The sequence below is a fragment of the Rhineura floridana genome, chromosome 22, assembly GCF_030035675.1.
Source record: "Rhineura floridana isolate rRhiFlo1 chromosome 22, rRhiFlo1.hap2, whole genome shotgun sequence".
In the NCBI taxonomy this organism is placed as follows: Eukaryota; Metazoa; Chordata; class Lepidosauria; order Squamata; family Rhineuridae; genus Rhineura; species Rhineura floridana.
The window spans coordinates 12,318,280-12,336,946 of record NC_084501.1 but is presented as its reverse complement, the minus strand read 5'-3'; the positions used below and the strand labels follow the sequence as shown (position 1 = coordinate 12,336,946).

The window sequence follows — 18,667 nt, the reverse complement described above, 5'->3', positions numbered from 1 at the left end:
AAAAAAGAGCAAAAATGCCACAATTAATAGGGGTCTTTACCTAGGACGAAAATACTTCTAAGGGTTGTAGAATTAGCTTCTTCTTCTTTTCTTTTTTAAAGGCATCACAAGGCTTTATATGTAGCACCACAATAAAATGCTTATAAACTTTGTTGAATACACGTAGTTGTCAACAGGGATGGTCTGCCTACTGGCCACTAGATGGCAGCATCAGCAGAGCTCAATGTGGGTCACAGCGGGGAAGGTAATCGATGCCCAGCCTTTTGACTGGGCACTGTTGGGTTTCCAGTTGCGCAACCCTTGCCCCGTGGCGTCATCCTGGCCAAGGGCGGCTGGGGCAGGGGTGGCTTTCTCCGACTCACAGCGTGGCCAAATTATCTTGCACAGTCACCAAGCAAGAGGAAGGCATTCCCACACTCCAACATGGTTTCAGACAAATTCCCACCTTTCCTGTCTTTCTGCCAGGGGCTCCTGTGCTGGGGGGGGGGTAGGAGCAGCACTACAGGCATAAATCCAACAGGTGACAGCTGACCACTCATCCATACCCTCCCAAAAGTTGAATGTCCACCTGTCTTAACATATAGCTACCAAAGCAGCAGCAGATTATTGTTGTTTTGCTATTTTAAAAGTTTTCCTGGGTAGTCAAGACTCTTTATCTGGGGATGGAGACAGGGAACCTGTGGCCTTCCACTACCGCTGGGCTACAAATCTCTGCCTGAGACCCGTAAGACAGAGCAGATAATAAACCAGCCTAGATGGCCAACAGACTGACTCCATATAAAGCAACCTCAAAAATAATAATTATAAGGCTTGGGCAGCTGAGAAATCATCTCCTTCACAAAGAAAAGTCACTCTGCACATGCTCAAGGGCCCTGCCTATCTTTTTTTTTAAGAAGGGTTCTCTTCCCTTAAAGGGAGAAAGGAACTCTGCAGAGGCTCAGAGGCACACTGCCTCAGCTGCTGGGGTTTTGTGCAAGCAAGAGAGGGCAAACCTAACTGCTTACCGCTCCCTGGTACATGTCGATCTCGTGGTCGGTGAAGTACGGCAATTGCTTGAAGGGGTTAATGGAAATCAGCACAGGACCGATGTAGGTCTTTTTGCAAGATAAGGACTGAGAAACGGGCAACACTTTCAGAGAGCAATCAAATCCACCATGTTCCCTGGATAGCTCCTTGAAAGTTTGGACTAAAACCTGGAGCGGATTCCACTGCCCCACTGACATGGAATCACCGGCTACTACTGGCTAGGGCGAGCACTCCACATCCTCTACTTGTGTTTGAGAGGAAAACAGGGATCCTAACCACAGTACACCCCCTCACCCCCCCTAAAAGAAATAGATCAGATCCTTTGCTCATGGCTAAGTTGGGCCCTTTCACACTCTCCCCCCCCCCCCCCGCCAACAAAATGTTGAAAAGGATACGAAGATATAGTCATCCATGAACCGCTTCTTGAGATTCTCCACGATGGCATCCTCGCTGATTTTGGAGAGGAGTACCATGTCATCCACCCCACTCTGTTTGACATTCTGCGTCTGCCAATGGTAGCGCTCTTTGCTGACCTGCGGAGGAAGAAAATTAATTGATTGATTGATTAATTAATTATTAAAATTTATACCTCACCCTTCTTTCCAAAGGTGCCCAGGGCTGCAAACACACAAGTGATAAAACACTCCTAACCTCTAAAAAAACAGTTCCAATATAGATGCAGACAGGGAAACATTGATATATATAAACAAAATATTGATTGATTCATTTATTCATAGCTGGCATTTATATCCCACCTACAAACATGGTTCTCCCTCTCCTGATTTTATCCTCACAACAGCCCTGCGTGGTAGGTTAGGATGAAAGACTGTGACTGGCGCCCAAGGTCTCTCCCAGTGAACTTTATGTCTTAGTGGGGATTTCAGCCCTGGTCCCAGTCCAACTACTCTAACCACTACACCATAGCTGGCTCTCAGCTTTAAAATCTCTACGTTAAAAAGGCTTGTTGAAAGAAGAAGGTCCTTGGTAGGTGCCAAAAGGATGGCAGAGATGGCAACCATTTTAACAGGAGGGATATTATTATTATTATAAAGGATAATAAAGGATATTATTATTATATAATATTATCTGAAGTATATTATTATTAAAAATACTTGTATGCTGCCTTGAAGGAGGAAGAATTAAATTAAATATAGTACACACAATTAAATACAATATAGAACAGTCAAATATTTAAAAGCCAGAAAAAAACAAACTGCAAAGGTACAGCCTTAAAACTACCAAAATAGAATACATAACGGCGCAAACATCAGAAGCTGCCATCGGTCCATTTAGCTCAGTACTGTCTACACTGACAGGCAGCAGCCCTTCAGGGTTTCAGGCAGAGAACATTCCCAGCCCTCCCTGGAGATGCCGGGAACTGAACCTGGGACCTTCTCTATGCTAAGCAGGGACTCTGCCACTGAGCTACAGGCATTCCCTTAAAAACAACTGGCAAGATTCCAGTCCTCAGAGTTCTCAGAGAACATGTCTATATCACGATATTCTCTGTTTGAAGAGAAATTATTTTGGAAGGGTCCAGCCAATGCTGCATTTAGGAAGATGTCTTATAAGGGTTATATTCGATTGGTAAAAGAATTCACTGTTGCAGCACATTGCAGATATGACCATGCTCTTTGGGCTCACGTCGATGTCCATCAATATTTGTCTGCCACTGAAGAAGACTGACATAGTCAAAATGCGCCTGGCTTAGATATTGGCTTCAGAAGATGCTTGTCTTATGGAATTTGCACAGGTCTTTCCCAAATTTATGGTATTTAGAACAGCAGTTCCCAAACTCCTCCCCCCTTGGACCCCTTCAAAATTGCTGAGGTTTTGGCAGACTACTTAATGATTTTATTCTGCCTGTTTTTCCAGCAGCTGTCATGCACTGTGCTAGATGCTGTATGATTTCAAATTGCGTTTTTATTCCTTCTTTTGTTTTTTATATATTGCATTGTATTCCACTGAATGCAATAAAATACAATTTAAAATCCACAGGAATAATTAATGCGATGGATGCACGCTGCAGAACACCTGACTGAAGCTCCCTCTTTCTCTCTCTCACACACACACAAACACACACAGGTTTAGTATACTGTCGTGGACTGCAGTTTTGCTGGCCATTTGGCTACGAGATTGTCTTTATACTGTTTTGCTTTAAGCTGTTTCAGATGTTACCAATTTGCATTTTAATCACAGATACCTTGACTTTGCTTTTCTGCATGTGTCGGTATTGGTCAGGGATACTTTCTGTTGTTGTTTTGATTTTCTCTGAATAAAAGGCTAACAAAAACAGGAACACTGGCAACTGCTTTTAAAAATGCTTTAAGTATATAAATATACAGGCTGCAAGTAAACTGGTTTTGCCAAGTTGTCTTAACTGACTTTTCAGGGAGAGATCCTGAATTAAAGTTTGGGGGCCATTTGCATCCAGGATTTTTCTGACTCCTTGTCTGAAAAGCAACTTTTTTAGTTTTGTTGATGATCATGTCTCTTTAACGCCTTCAAAGCTGCATTGCTAACCCCCGTTCCTCTGCTTCTACCCACCACCCCAAAATATCAGGGACTGCAAATCTCTCTTGCACCACAAAACCTGGGTGGTCTTCTTTCTCTCTCTTTCCGCCTGCACAGATTTTTTGCAAACTTTAGAATTGGTCTGTTGCTAAGGCTCCGTTTCTCCCAAGCTGGAAAAGACAATGCTGGTTGCCAGGCGACTTGCCAGGACCGAGACGAAGAGAAAAGCAAGCAAGGGGGCACCCTCGCCCTCTCCAGGCAGCAGACCCACTGAAACCGCAGCCCATGCCCAACTCCAAAGGGGATGGATTCTCCCATGGCGGCTGCAAAAGGAGAGGGTGCAATTCTCACCCCTGGAATCAGGAAGAGATGGGAGAGAGCATGCACAACAAAGCTCAGGCATCGAGTTCGAATTCCACCACTTGGCCTCAGTCATGTGGCAAGTGCAACTGAACATGCCCGCAGGGAAGGGCCGTCGCTCAGGGACAGAGCATCTGCCTTGCATGCAGAAGGTCCCAGGTTCACTCCCCAGCATCTCCAGTTAGAGCTGGGAGAGAGCCCCTGCCTGAAATCCTGGAGAGCTGCTGCCAGTCAGTGTAGAATATACTAGGCTAGATGGACCAGGGGTCTGACTCAGTATAAAGCAGCTTCCTCTGTTATTACATTGGGCTCATCATGCAAACTCTGGTCAGGGATGTCCTAAGTGTAACCCTAAGAGGTTTGGTGTGCTTTTAAAAGCAATAACGCCCCTCTTTAAATTTGCAATACATTTCCTCCCCTAGATAACATGCAGGGATGTCTGCCGCAGGGTATTGCTCAGGCCCCATTGCAGGGCCTGCCAAATTTAAGAGTGGAAAACCCTCCCTAATTTCACCCTCTCTAGGGATGCTGCCATCATTCTGAGGTCACACCCACAGCATGCATTTAAAGCACACGGCCTCCCGCAAGGAATCCCGGGAACTGTAGTTTACCCCTCACAGAGCTAAAATTCCCAACACCCTTAACAAACGACAGTTCCCAGGATTCCTTTGCAAGGAAGCCAAGTACTTTAAAAGTGTGTGTAAAAATGTGCTTTTAATGTATAGAGCGGCTTCATTCCTCCAGAGTGCTCTTGCAACCGCAAAATCTCCTCCCCGATTCCATCCAGCAAAAATGGAGAGAGTTCACCCGAGGATGTGCTGAGCGCACTTCTGAATCACAGGTGTAAGGAGAAAGAAAGGGACTCTCTTCTTCTTCGCTGTGTGTTCTCACCCCATTAATTTGGGGACCCTTCCCCCAAGAGGATTGTGGCACAGCCAGTTTTAAAACCTGTTTTCAATCTTCGCTACACTCAAAGTAATATACAGTCAAAGGAAGACTAAGGTTGGCACCTCCCGTCATCATCCCCATCGCCACTAGAGGGCGCAAGATGGGCACCTGCTTAAGGACAAGAGTTGCCAAGAGGCTGGCCCGACTCCCAGGCTTGGTTGCCATCGGCAACAGCAGAGGCCTGGCGGTGCCGGAGAATGGGGTAAAGGAGCTGGCAAAACAGAGGTTGGCAGGGGCCTCCTCTCTGTGGCATGCAGAGTGGCCACCTCCTCCGCCTCGCTCAAAACAGCCACACTTGCCATCGGGAGGTCACGGTGACCACTCCACCCATTCGGAGCACTGGCCACAAACCCAAGCCATTTCGGCGGAGAATATTCACGGCAGACCTAGCCAAAACCTTCTCTGAGCTCCTTTCTGAAACTGTGTGCTGCATTTTATTTTTGTTACTGTTATTTTTTATATTTATTAGTCACTTGTTTTTCCCAGAAACATGAACTCAAAGCGACTTACAAAAAACAAACATTAAAACAAGAACCACAAAAAAGCATGCTAAAATGCTCAGCCAATAATACACATAAAAGAACAGATCCAGCTCAACCCCACCGCACTAAAAGAGAAGTGCCAACGGCCTGAGTAACAACTTTTTTGCCTGGCACCTAAAAGCAGATAGCGATGGAGCTAGGTGGGCCTCCCTGGGGAGAGCCTTCCACAAACAGGGAGCCACCACTGCGAAGGCCCATTCTCATGTTATCACCAGGGCTGGCGCCAGGCATGCTGGGCCCCAACACATGCACGCACGAGCCACCTACCAACCTTTCCTTTGATGAATGCTGTACGCGCATGCCTGCCATCAACCAAGATAGCGGCCGAGACTTCCTTAAGAAGCCAATGCCCCTGTTGCCATCTTGGTTGATGGCACGCATGCATGCTACGCGCATGCATCCCTGCCATTAACCAAGATGGCGGCAGGGGCATCAACCCTTTAGGAAAACCCTGGCTACCAACTTGATTGATGGCAGGCTTGCGCCTGCAGCGCCACCAGCATTTGCATCAAGGGAGAGGTAGGTGGAGCATGCAGGCGGGTGTCGCAGTACAGGGGGATGCCTGGGAGTTCCCTCGCGCTATCCGCAGCAGGGTAGAACGACACTGTCGTGGATCGCAGAAGGGAGCGCTACTCACCCTAAGGAGGGGCCCTTCAGGGACCCAGAAACCCTCGGCCAGGGCCTGACCTGGCCGCCCTCTGGCACCAGCCCTGGTCACCACCCTCCAGCTTTTTGTGTGAGTAACCTGGTCCTATGTAGTTTCTTTCCTTACAGATTATCAACTCCACCCATTTTTATTTTTATTTTTTTTGCTGTGCGGCCTGGGTGTGGAACTCGCTTTATTGCTTGTGAAACCGGCTTCTCCAGGTCTCTCGTTCATTAACATGGGTTGGGAGTCTCCAAGATTCCCTGTCCGCCTCAGGGAAAAACTTCCAGGTGAAAAAACTTGAGCGATATAGATGAGAGAGAGAAAAGCCGAACTAGATTGCCTCCTCTTCGCCCATAACAACATTCCATTGCAAACTCGGTTTGCAAAAACCATAGCTAAACTGTGGTAGAGGCACTAAGGGCTCGAACAGCCCTTTCTCCAAATTCCAGGCCTGTGGAAGGAATGCAACACTTTATTTGCAGTGCAAACACATACTACACCCTGTGACAACATCTGGGTGTTACAATTCGCTAATGGCCAGCGGTCGGGGGCATTCAAGCCTACCGTACCCAAATGGTCCTGCATCACCAATGCAACCCACTTCCGTGGGGGCTTACATACGAGCGCTGCTGACCTTTGCCCTTGCATCCAGGCAAAAGGCAAGCAGTTATCCTAGACTGAATCATGCGCTGGAGAAAAAGAATTGAAAACTTCTGCATCCAAGCACGTGAAATTCTGCACCACGATAAAAGTTGTACAACATTTTCCTTATTTTACATCATTTTATCCTGCATTTTTTTAATATGAGGTTGCAAAGTGACGTGGCAGTTTTAGATGAACTAAGCATCCTGTTGAAAACTGAAGGCAGCTGTGTTTGCTCACAAGAAAAAAGAAAATAAAATCCACCTCCATATTAGGGCAATACCTTCATTAAGCAAATAAACATGTTCCAAAAATTATGTGTCAGCTTTTGTGTCACTTCCAGGGGAGAAGTCTACATCAAGCTCAATAACACCAGCCGTCTTTTTTTTCCCCTCCCTGACCCCCCCCATTGCGCTTTTAACATCCAGCCTGATGAAGAATTCTGTGGGACCTGAAAGCTGGCACACTATGTCATAACATTTTGATTGATCTAATAAAGATATTACTTTCATTTGGATTTTAAGCATTCTGTCGGGGGGGGGGTTGTCAGAGACGATAGGTGGAGTGAGAAGCAAACTTTTTTCTGGATTAATTAACCTAAAACAAAGAGCACCGTGCACCTTTTCTCACCATAGCAACCTCGAATTAGAATCCACAATCCACGGAGTAGAAGTAAGCCCCACTGAGTCTGGTGAAGTTACTCTCCAATAAGGTCACTTCCAGATGACCTATTTAACTGAGCATTCATCCTGATTTGTTTGCACAAAAGTTTGCTAGCTGTTTATTGAGGATTCATTCTGATTTATTTGTGGGGAGGTCGTACAATGTCGTGTCAAGGTTCCCAGTATCTCCTGAAGGTGCCTCTTTCTTCCATCCCATGGGAGGTCCTTCCACCTGTCCATTTCCTCTTTATTTTCTCTGGCTTTTAAAAGTTTTTTTAAAAAACCTCTTTCTCTTTATACATCATTGTAAATGTGCCAAAGCAGCAATATGGAATGGAATTTAGCATATGAAAATATAATTGTCAATTTATTTCAATTCATTTAATAGTGATAAAGTCATAATTCGTAGGAATTGGTAGCAAAAGACGGCAAGCTGGGCTGTGGCGAAGAGTTTTCCGATTGTTTGCGTTTTTGTTGGAAATGCTGTATACATGAAGTAAATCTGTATTTTGCTTTTTAAAAATGGTATCATTTTGCAGAAATAAACAATTACAATAATATTTTTAAAACGTTAGTTGCAATGTATTTTTTTATTGTTGCATGTTTTTATTCCAGTGCTGGAACATGCATTGAAATAATAAAGAAATTATAAGTCAGTGTGTGATTGCAGAAAGAATCAGGGCTCCAGGCGAGAAAGCCATCAAATACAACCAAACTTTAGAGCAGAGACAGAGAACATCTGCGGCTCTCCAGATATTTCTCAACTCCTACTTTCATCATTATCGCTGACCATTGGCCATGCTGACCGCTACGGCTGCTGGGACTGAACTGCATCAACATCTGCAGGGCTGCTGGATCCTCACCCTCTTAGAGACTCTAGGATTACAGACAAGACTGGATCACACAGATGGTCCATGGGCAATCCTTTCCCTCAGGCTGGCCAACCAGACGCCCTTCCCAACAAGGTATGAAGGCAACCTCCCTCCTCATTTGTATGTCCCCAGAGTGTGGTATACTGCGTCAGGACATGGAGGTTCTCTTTAACAAGTGTGGCTAACAGCCCCCTTTCTGGCTCTTACCCCGTGATATTTTGTTTTATTTTTGTAACTGTTAGAATGAATCACGTAATTTTTCAACGTTGTAAGCTGCCTTGAGCATGGCTCAGCTGTGGAAAGGCAGCATACCAATAAATGATGATGATATTTCTCTCCCCATAGCCCCTGCTGCCGTTCTTGCCAGGATCCCTCTACCAGAACACTGCATAATCCCAACCCCCTTTATACAGGACAGGCCCTAACCCCTAGAGATACACCTGTGGGCTTGCAGTTATTGCTGGACTCCAGCGCCCAGCAGTCAGCCTGGCCCAACACTCTGGAAGGGTGACTTTAAAGTACACTGGAAGCATGTGCTTCCCCCAAAGAATCCTGGGAACTGTAGTTTACCCTTTACAGAGCTAGAGTTCCAAGCACCCTTAACAAACTAAGAACAAAAGAAGAGCCTGGCTGCTGGATCAGATCAAAGGAGGCCCATCTAGTCCGGCCTCCTGTCCTTGCAGTGGCCAACCAGCTGCCCCAAATAAGAAGCCCACAAGCACAAATAAGAAGCCCACAAGCAGGACCCCAGCGCAACAGCAACCCTCCCCTTCCGCAGTTTCCAGCCGCTGGCATTCGGAAGCGTCCTGCCTTCCCCCATGGAAGCAGGGCAACAGCCATCGTGGCTAATAGCCAGTGACAGCCTTCTCCTCCATGAATTTGCTTAATCCTCTTTTGAGAGCCATCCAAGGCCGTGGCCATCGCTGCGTCCTCTGGCAGCCGCTTCCACAGCTCAACTATGCGCTGTGCGGAGAACTACAGTTCCCAGGATTCTCTGGGGGGGAAGCCATGTGCTTTAAATGTGCTCTGATGATGGGGGTTGCCGTCCAGCAGTACCTGCAGGGCCTCAGTCAGCCCATCAATGGGATACAAGATGAAGAGTGGACCCAGCCGACCTATTTTGGGGAGGGGGCACACTTTCAAGGAAAGAAGCAAATTTTAGTTTTTCTTTCCATTTCCGCAGAAAACACGGACATGATCTTTGATTCAGGTAAGCCAAACTGGCTGGGTTGTTCAGAGTAGCAGCCCCCCCCGGGTGAACAGCAAGTGGAAAGGCAATGTTTGGGTTGCTGACAGTGCCCACCTGTCTCAGAGACGATGCCTCACCCCACTGAATCAGGCCAGGGCTGGCTTCCTGAAGGGTCACCCAGTTGAAGGGGGGGGGATGTGACACCAAAAAAAAAGGGAGGAAAGCTGAAAAAAAGCTGACTCAGTGCCCCTAGGGGAGGAGACATTCCTACGGACTCTACACATCAAGGCTGGTCCTGTGCAGTTTTGCCTAAATGGGCAGAATGGCAGACGGGATCTCCTCCCTAGCCCTAAACACACCCACCACACACACATAAAAACAAGCCAGTGTCAAAAATCACATGTGACAGAAGAAGTTAAACATTAACCCAGCGGGCTTTGCTGGAATGGGTTTGCTTTGGGAGGAAAAGAAGCACAAGCGATGCTGGAACTCCACAGATTTGTGTGGGCACAGAACACCTTCGTTGCATTTCATTGCTTTCTTAAATAGGGGCAGAACCAGGAGTGGGCAGGACTGGAGACTCGTCAGAGATCCCGCTGGCCACCTCGCATCTCGACGCAAGATGACACCGCCTCTACCACACTTATTTATTTATGAATTTTCTATCCTGCTCTTCCTCCCAGAAGGAGCCCAGGGCAGTAAAGAGACAAAACACTGAAAACATCTATAAAACATCTTAAAAACAAAACATTTTTTTTTAAAAGCATCTTTAAATGCATCTTAAAAACAATTCCAAGACAGACGCAGACCCGGGAGAAGGTCTCCGCTTAAAAGGCTTGCTGATGACGTGAGCCCTTGCTTCAAATCAAGACTGGGCGGGATTTCAGAAATCTATAGGGAGATAGGATGCTACCTTACACTGAGCCATCTCCCTCAGAATTGCCCACACTGAGGGGCAGTGACTCCCCGGGGTTTGGGACTAAAGTCTGTCCCAGCCCTGTGTGGAGACGCCTTTGGGGACTGAACCTGGGCCTTTCCGCATGCGAGGCATGAGCTTTCACTAAGTCACAGCCCTTCCCTAAAATAAAGTAAGGTTCCAGTCCTCATCGTTCTCAATCAAGGGCTAATTTAAATGGGAATATACGTAGCTGCCTTATACTGAGTCAGACCATTGGTCCATCTACCTCAGTATTGTCCACGCTGAATGGCAGCAGCTCTCCAGAGTTTTTCGGGCAGGGGACCCTACCTGGGGACGCCATGGACTGAATCCGGGGCATATGTATACAAAGCTGGTACTCTGCCACTGAGCTACGGCCCTTTCTGCCAGGATTCAGGAAGTGAGAAGCGCTATTTAGAAACGCCGGCCAGACTTTGACCCGTCCTCTAATCTCAGATGCTTTAAGGCTGATTGTTGCAAGGCATTGACGTCCACCCGCAGCAGAATTATGATCGTTGCAACATTTCTATCCCACCTTTCCTCCCAGGAGCTCAAAGTGGAGTAAACAATTTGCTTCCTCTCTGTTTTGTCCCAACAACCCTGTGAGGGAGACTAGGCCGGAGAGTCCTATCAATGGTGATAGGGTGGACTGCACCATTTCAGGTGACTGCACACTGGCCACCTTGTATTTTTTACTGTAAAAATAAGGCGGTGGCGGGGAAATCTTTGCAAGTAAAGGAAAAATTGCCCGTCAGGGAGAAAGGTTCTGTCCTGCTTTTCGATATGCTTTTTTTCTGCTTACAGGGATTTAAAGCACACACACAAACAAGGGAGTGACACACACACACCCTTCCTGCAGTCTAGAGTGGTACAGTCATCCATTCTACCAGTCTAGGACTCTACCGCCTCATCCTGCTATATGTGTAGACCAAAAGGATGGAACGGTAAAATAGAGCATTTTGCACATGCTCCAGGATACTGTATTTTGCCCATATATCCAGGAGCAAAATGAGACTAGGAGGGCAGTGTCTTGGGGTGGGGTGGGGAGTTGAGAGGGATGATCCCACGAAATCTAGGCTGAAAAAGAATAATTGGTCCGCATGATTCTGAGCACAGAATGCAGACCTGAATGTGAAATGGAAATGGACTGCCTTCAAGTCGATCCCGACTTATGGCAACCCTATGAATAGGTTTTTCATGGTAAGCAGTATTCAGAGGGGGTTTACCATTGCCTCCTTCTGAGGCTATCTATCTATCTATCTATCTATCTATCTATCTATCTATCTATCTATCTATCTATCTATCTACCTACCTACCTACCTACCTACCTACCTACCTACCTACCTACCTATCATTCTCAGAGTGACTCTTGTTGCATTCCACTAAAGGCAGCCCATAGTTCCCAGGGCAGCAGGGATGCAGTCAAATTTACCTGCTCTCAGAGGAAGTTATCCGTTATGTCTCAGAATGAATACCTGCTCTGATTTAATCCCCTATATCTAATCAGCCAGTGCTGACTCCTCCTATCTCATCATCAGGCAAGATCGAAATTCTATTGTGGCTGATAGATATCGATCCAGCAAGTTTTATCTGCCTTGAGTCACTGTTCAGGATAAACCCTCAGATCAATGACTCATGCAGAGTCACAGGGAAGTGAGTTTCTTTTGACATTTTCCCCCACCACCACACCCCAATGCAAGAGTCCTGAGATTACTACTCCTTCCCAGCCCCCTCTGACAGTTGCACAACAGGTGAAGGTTGTCTATCAAATCACATTGGGTAAAACTTCACCTGTTGAATCAAGCCTCTGCTTATAGCCCCAAAATAATTGCATGCATGGATGAAAGACTGAATAATATCTGCTTTGACATTTATCCACATTATTTTGTTAGTTCTTCCTTTCATTGCCTGTTTCACGCTGTAAGCTCATTGTGGGCAGGGATCTGCCCATGCAACTATAGGCAGCTCCCTATGTACACTGAAGGCCTGGCTTAAATAAAATCATAACCATATCATTTAACATGCTTTACTTCACACCTAAAATTAAGGCACCTAGAGATTTTAATAACTGATTTACCTGCAGAATTGTCCTTGTGTTATATATTTTTTAACTGGTCCAGTCTGAAATCTCAGATTTAAAACCAGCCCTGCCAATATTAAATTCTAAAATAAAATTTAAGAAATCTGTTACAAGTAGATAAAGCGAGTAGAGATGGGTGAGAAAGGAAGGGGTGAACAAGACCCTCAGTCCCATTCTGTACTCCCAACATTATGTCACACTGTAGTGTGACCAACAGAACCTAACATAGGGCTATGCCACTAAAAGGGGAGGGGCTATGCAAATAGGAGCAGAATTCAGTGGCTGGGATCACCAGGGTGTGGATGTAGCCCCTCCCCCCCACACGCAGCTCAAAGGTGCCGTGCAAACTGCACCACTTTCTCCTATGTAAATGAATGGCACCCCTTCTCTATAAGGAGGGGTGGTGGAACTGAGCACTACATGACAACACAAGGAAAAGAAGACCTGCCCACTAGAGACTTAACACTATGGAGTATGCCAGTGCATCTCTGTGCGCATTGCATGTGCATACAGAGACACAATGGGGGTCCTCACCGACATAACTCCATTGCTTTCACAGTGCAAAGATAAACATCGGGGACACTCTTTCCCCACACACACACACACCCCTGTTCTCTGTGCTGGACTTGGCATGTGTCTATCCTGCAGCAGCTGCCAAAATAGGGGTGGTAAGTAAACTGGCTGCCACAGTTTCTTTTCCGGCAACTTTTGAAGGTTTCACAGGGGAAGGGCCATTGCTCAGTGGATAGAGCATCTGCTCTGCATGCAGAAGGCCCCAGGTTCAGTCCCCAAAAGCAGCTCCAGGTGGGGCGTCCGATTCAGTAGAAGGCAGCCCTCAACGTTCCTAGGGAATATTTCACACACAATGTGCTTAACTCAGAAGAGCTATAAATCTAGACATTTTCAGCAACATCTACAGATAGGCAGTAACTGGAGGGGAACTTCACAACTTTCTCTTAAGAAGGCAAAACAAAGACAGTGATTTGCCAGAACAGGACCCAGAAAACGGGAACTCTCCCTGGTAGTAAGGGAAATTGTTGCTGTTATGTGCCTTCAAGTCAATTACGACTTATGGCGAACCTGTGAATCAGTGACCTCCAACAGCATAAACCACCCTGTTCAGATCTTGTAAGTTCAGGTCTGTGGCTTCCTTTATGAAATCAATCCATCTCTTGTTTGGCCTTCCTCTTTTTCTACTCCCTTCTGGTTTTCCCAGCATTATTGTCTTTTCTAGTGAATCGTGTCTTCTCATTATGTGTCCAAACTATGATAACCTCAGTTTCATCATTTTAGCTTCTAGTGATAGTTCTGGTTTAATTTGTTGTAACACCCAATTGTTTGTCTTCTTCACGGTCCATGGTATGCGCATTTTGGATACTCTGTTCATAGGGTTTTCGTGGTAAGAGGTATTCAGAGGTGGTTTACCAGACAAATAATTGGGTGTTAGAACAAATTAAACCAGAACTGTCACTAGAAGCTAAAATGATGAAACTGAGGTTATCATACTTTGGACACATCATGAGAAGACCTAATTCACTAGAAAAGACAATAATGCTGGGGAAAACAGAAGGGAGTAGAAAAAGAGGAAGGCCAAACAAGAGATGGATTGATTCCATAAAGGAAGCCACGGACCTGAACTTACAAGATCTGAACAGGGTGGTTCATGACAGATGCTCTTGGAGGTCACTGATTCATAGGGTCGCCGTAAGTCGTAATCAACTTGAAGGCACATAACAACAACAAATGGTATCAGCAAAGCTCTCCTCCAACACCACATTTCAAATGAGTTGATTTTTCTCGTCCACTTTTTTCACAGTCCAACTTTCACATCCATACATAGAGATCGGGAACACCATGGTCTGAACAATCCTGACTTTGGTGTTCAGTGATACATCTTTGCATTTGAGGAACTAGAGCATATAAATATATCAGCCTTGCATACATGCATGCACAGAAGTACACACATCATTTTCATGGGCAGTACACTAGTCCACAAGAAAAGGCAGGAACCAGAGTGTCCTTTGTGGATTATCACCTTTCTTAGGTTGTTTCTAAAACTACAAGGGGAAAAAAAAACCTTCCCACCCCAAAGTCGCTCCTCCCAAGAGCCACTCAGATGGGAAACGCCTCCTGCTATTTCCGAACGAAAGGTTCTCTAAGTGGCAATTTGGTAGGTGATTCAGCACAGCTTAAGGCAGCCAAAGAGAGGGAGATGAAATATATTTCAAAGTTCAAAATCTGGGCAATACCTTTTGTTGTTGTTGTTATGTGCCTTCAAGTCGATTGCGACTTATGGTGACCCTATGAATCAGCGACCTCCAAGAGCATCTGTCATGACATTTTTTTAGGCCAGCTAAAATATGACAAAATATATGCAAGTCTGAGGGTTCTCCAGAACGCTTCATCAGGCTAGATGGTAAACAGAGCAGTTGGGGGAGGGGATCTTGGCTGATGGGAACACCATGGAGTCTGCATAGTCAGAATTTGGGAGGAAATGGCAGACCTTCAAATGAAATTGAAATACATTTTAATTCAAATATATCAAAAGTGCTTCTTAATAACTCTGCTTCTGTGTCGGAATTGCTTCTTAAGAAGTTTTTAAAGCTTTTTTTAAAATGTTTTTTTAAAAATGTTTTGTTTTAATGTTTTTAAAGATGTTTTGTTGTAACAGATTTTAAAGCATTTTTTTAAAGTTGTTTTAAGAATGTTTTTAGTGTTTTTTGTTTGCCGCCCTGGGCTCCTTCTGGGAGGAAGGGTGGGATATAAATTTAATAAATAAATAACTTGAAAACAATAATTTCTGTAGCTTTCAAAAAAGATATTGTTCCCTCTCTTAAACTACAAAATGTATTTCAATTTCCAAGCAAACATTTTTAAATAAAGCCCGCCCTGGGCTCCTACTGAGAGGAAGGGCGGGATATAAATCATCAACAACAACAACAACAGAAAATCCCCCTCTTATTTCTAAGTAGACACATAAAATGGAATTTAATTGTATTGGTTCCAGGATTACTGCGATTTCAAATACCCAAAATCTTCATGCCACCTGTTGTATCAAACAGTTAAACAGAAACTGTATCCGTTTTCAACATTCGTTCTAAAAGCACAGATGATGCGCTGCCAATTTTTTAATTATTCCATGTAGAAAGAGAGTTTTAGCTTAGGTTTGAATATCTTGAACAAGCTGCAAATGCGAGTGGAGACTTTTTTTGTGGGGGGGAGAGAGAAAATCAAAATTTAGGATTTGTTCTGCAAAAGATCAAAAAGAAAACTTGATCCGGTTATTTCGAAAAAAGTGCTTGGCTTGAACTTGATGCCCCCCCACAAAAAAAAGGGGGAGAGAGGAAAGAAGGGCAAAGAATAGCCAAACGCCGTTTCCAAGGAAAACCCGCAACACTCACCATGGTGGAATTTTACTGCCAACATTCAGCCAGACTCAGTTCCTGGTTGTTATCCCGCCTTCGCAGGTGGCGCCCATCAAAGGCTCGTCGGGGCGCCTGAGCTGCCCGCAACGGCTCCCTCGCTCCTCGTCGCAGGCGCTGGGAGAAAGTCCCCGGGAAGATGGGGCGCTTTTTCTTTCTCCCCCAAAGCAAAAGCGGCCCCAAAGTTGATGGAGGTGGTGGCGGCTGGGAGGGGGGAGGAGGACGGAGAGCAACTGCTCCCTTCAGAACATTCCTGCTCCGTTCGCCCTCTTCCTCTCCGGCTGGGCTGGGCCAGGAGGCGCAGCAGGAGGAGGAGGAAGCAGGCAGGCAGGCACAGACAGGTAGCTGCAAGGTTGGGAGCTGCGTGCATGTGCGCGTTTGGATTCTCAGGCTGGAGGGGGGTGGCTGAAGTTTGCATTAGAATGGGGAGTTTCACAGGCGCCCCCTGGCGGAGCAGAAATGGCAACCGGCGCAGCTGAGGGCGCGATGCTAATGCAAGGTTGCCCCCTCCTGGGGAAGAGAAGGAACTGCAGCAGCCGGTTCAAAGGTGGGAAAGGGGTATAGTCGTCCAAGGTCCCCGGGGGGTGGGGGTGGTGTCTTACACCCTTTGCTTTTTTGGGAGAAGGGTCCCAATGTCTCCAGCATCCTGTGAGCCAATCAGCATGAAAAGGGGAGTGTGTTGACCCCCTAGAAGCGTCTTCTAACATGCTTCCTTGACCTTCCCAGACTAGAGCCAGTGAAAGGAAGCCAACCAGCCACTGAGAAGACTCTTCTCAGCGGCTAACATGCTCCCCTTTCATGCTTAGTGGCTCCTAGAGGCGTCTGTTGTTGTGGGAGAAGGCATGAACAAGGGACCTCATTCTCAACCTAGCAGCAAATAAAAGGGGGGGAAGGGCATGGCTGTGACTAACATGAAGGGACCCTGCACTTCTGAGTTTGCCACTACGCCACTGGGTGGGTGATATACATCTGTGAACAGTAAAATAACGGGGGGGGTAGAAACACACAACTAGGACTGCAGTCCTCTAAGCATTGAACTTGATTTGGTCATCCCTGGAGTTGTCAGTGGATGGTGGTCCATTTGGGCCAGCCTGCCTTCTCATCTACAACCAGCTTCCTCCTCCTCAAGCCCAATTCTTCCCTCACAGAGAGGATTGGGGGGAAACTAGCATTGGTTAGCTCTGCCATCATTAGCTCTGGCTCCACCCACGGTTGGGCTCCCGGCCTTACACCCCACCGGTCCCAGTGGGCAACAGCTACTACTGGCTGGTTGTGTGCAAGAAAGCAGGCGGGCACCGGCTGAGGGCAGACCGCGGCTGGCAGGGCAGTGCCCCATCTGTCCAAAGAACAGCCTCCACTGGAGCAGGCCAAAGATTCCAAAGTTTGACAGGGCAATTAGGCCTCTGTGTCTACAATCTAGATCAGGGGTGGCTAACTTGTAGACCGCAGGCCATATCAGGGGGGCCCAAAAGATTTTTTTGTAGCTTCCACAAGAGTCCAGCCAAAATTTTTTTTTAGAACTGAATTTAGTCATGAATGATGATTTAAAATAGAACAGAGAAGAAAGCCTTTTGGAAGACAGCCTTGAGAACAGCAGCTCTCACCATGCCCACTTTTACTTTTTGGCCACATTCACTTTTACACGTTCGCCCCTGTAGGGTTGAGTGTGAGTCAGTGCAGCCCTCACACGGTCACCCCAACAAAAAGGTTAATCACCCCTTATCTAGATCATAAGCAGGTGCTGGTCTGTCAGACATTCCCTCTGCAAGAATATGACAAAGTTTTAATGGGTTTTTAAACATTTCATTTTAATATGTTTTAGAGTGTTTTTGTTTGCCGCCCCGAGCTCCTTCTGGGAGGAAGGGCAGGATATAAATTTAATAAATAATAAATAAAAGTTGGTTGGCAGCTGGACTGGGAACATTGGGAATGATGTTTCAGGCCCTGGAAAAGGCTACAAAGGGACTGGCTTGACGCAAGGCAGTTGTGCATGTCAAAAAGATGGGATGTCTCCGAATGCAAGCCCGGCATTTGTTTTCAGACCCAGTTACGATACCCCTTTGGAACTCCCTCCCCTTAAGTATTAAACAGCCGCCATCTCCGTTACCTTTTTGGCACCTATTGAAGACCTTCCTCTTCCAACCTGCCTTTTAAAGTAGAAACCTTTTCCCAGTCCGCTTCTGTGCCGGAATTGCTTTTTAAGATGCTTTTATTGCCTTACTGCTGGTGTGTTTCCTGCCTTGGGAGGGAAGGGCAGAATATTATGATGAAGATGATTAATATCTCACTTTTCAGAGGCGCAATGCTGAAATTCTTCACTGCCCGGACTGTTACAAAAAGGTGGCTTTATCAATTGGCCAGATAAAATCAGTGGGTGGAAGCCAAGAGACTGAGCTGCTCACTTCAGATTCATACACACTGACATGCCTTCCCCGCTCCCCATCTGTCACTTACCTGTTCCTTTTTGACTCGGCGCTCTGGCATTTCCTTTCACTCGTAGCCCACTTTAGATGCCGTAGCTGACCCAGGGAGAGATCTAGCCTCTTGCCTTTTAGTGCCAATTCTGCTCTTGAAAACAAGGTAATCGCCCAGCCAAGAGGCCCCTTTTAGCTTTCAAAATACTGCAGGGGATTCTGGATCAGCCACTGGGCCTGCCTCTCCCCTCTGTGACATCAGGGAAGGTCAACCAATCACTACCAGAGCCAGCATCACTAGCAACACAGCCATTAAAGGCCTCCCTTCCCAAACACACACACACGCACGAACACGCTCCTTGCCCTCGGCTATCACATTCGTCCCCCAAAGAAATGAGACTGTCGACAAC

At 46.3% G+C, this 18,667-nt stretch overlaps 1 protein-coding gene across 2 annotated transcripts in view; it reads right to left on the bottom strand.

The window, feature by feature from the left end:
- LOC133374575 (unconventional myosin-Ie-like) overlaps positions 1-16,475 on the bottom strand; it is a 50,619-nt gene extending 34,144 nt beyond the window's left edge. The window contains exons 1-3 of one of the 2 annotated variants that reach the window (XM_061605583.1): positions 15,823-16,475; positions 1,422-1,559; positions 1,005-1,094 (exon numbers count right to left, since the gene is read on the bottom strand). In XM_061605583.1, the coding sequence (XP_061461567.1) occupies positions 1,005-1,094; positions 1,422-1,559; positions 15,823-15,825 (231 nt within the window). In that variant the 5' untranslated portion in view covers positions 15,826-16,475. Of the gene's footprint in view, positions 1-1,004; positions 1,095-1,421; positions 1,560-6,027; positions 6,132-15,822 lie in introns of those variants that run through there. The other variant, XM_061605584.1, reaches the window with a different exon arrangement.
- Positions 16,476-18,667: the final 2,192 nt, after the last annotated feature.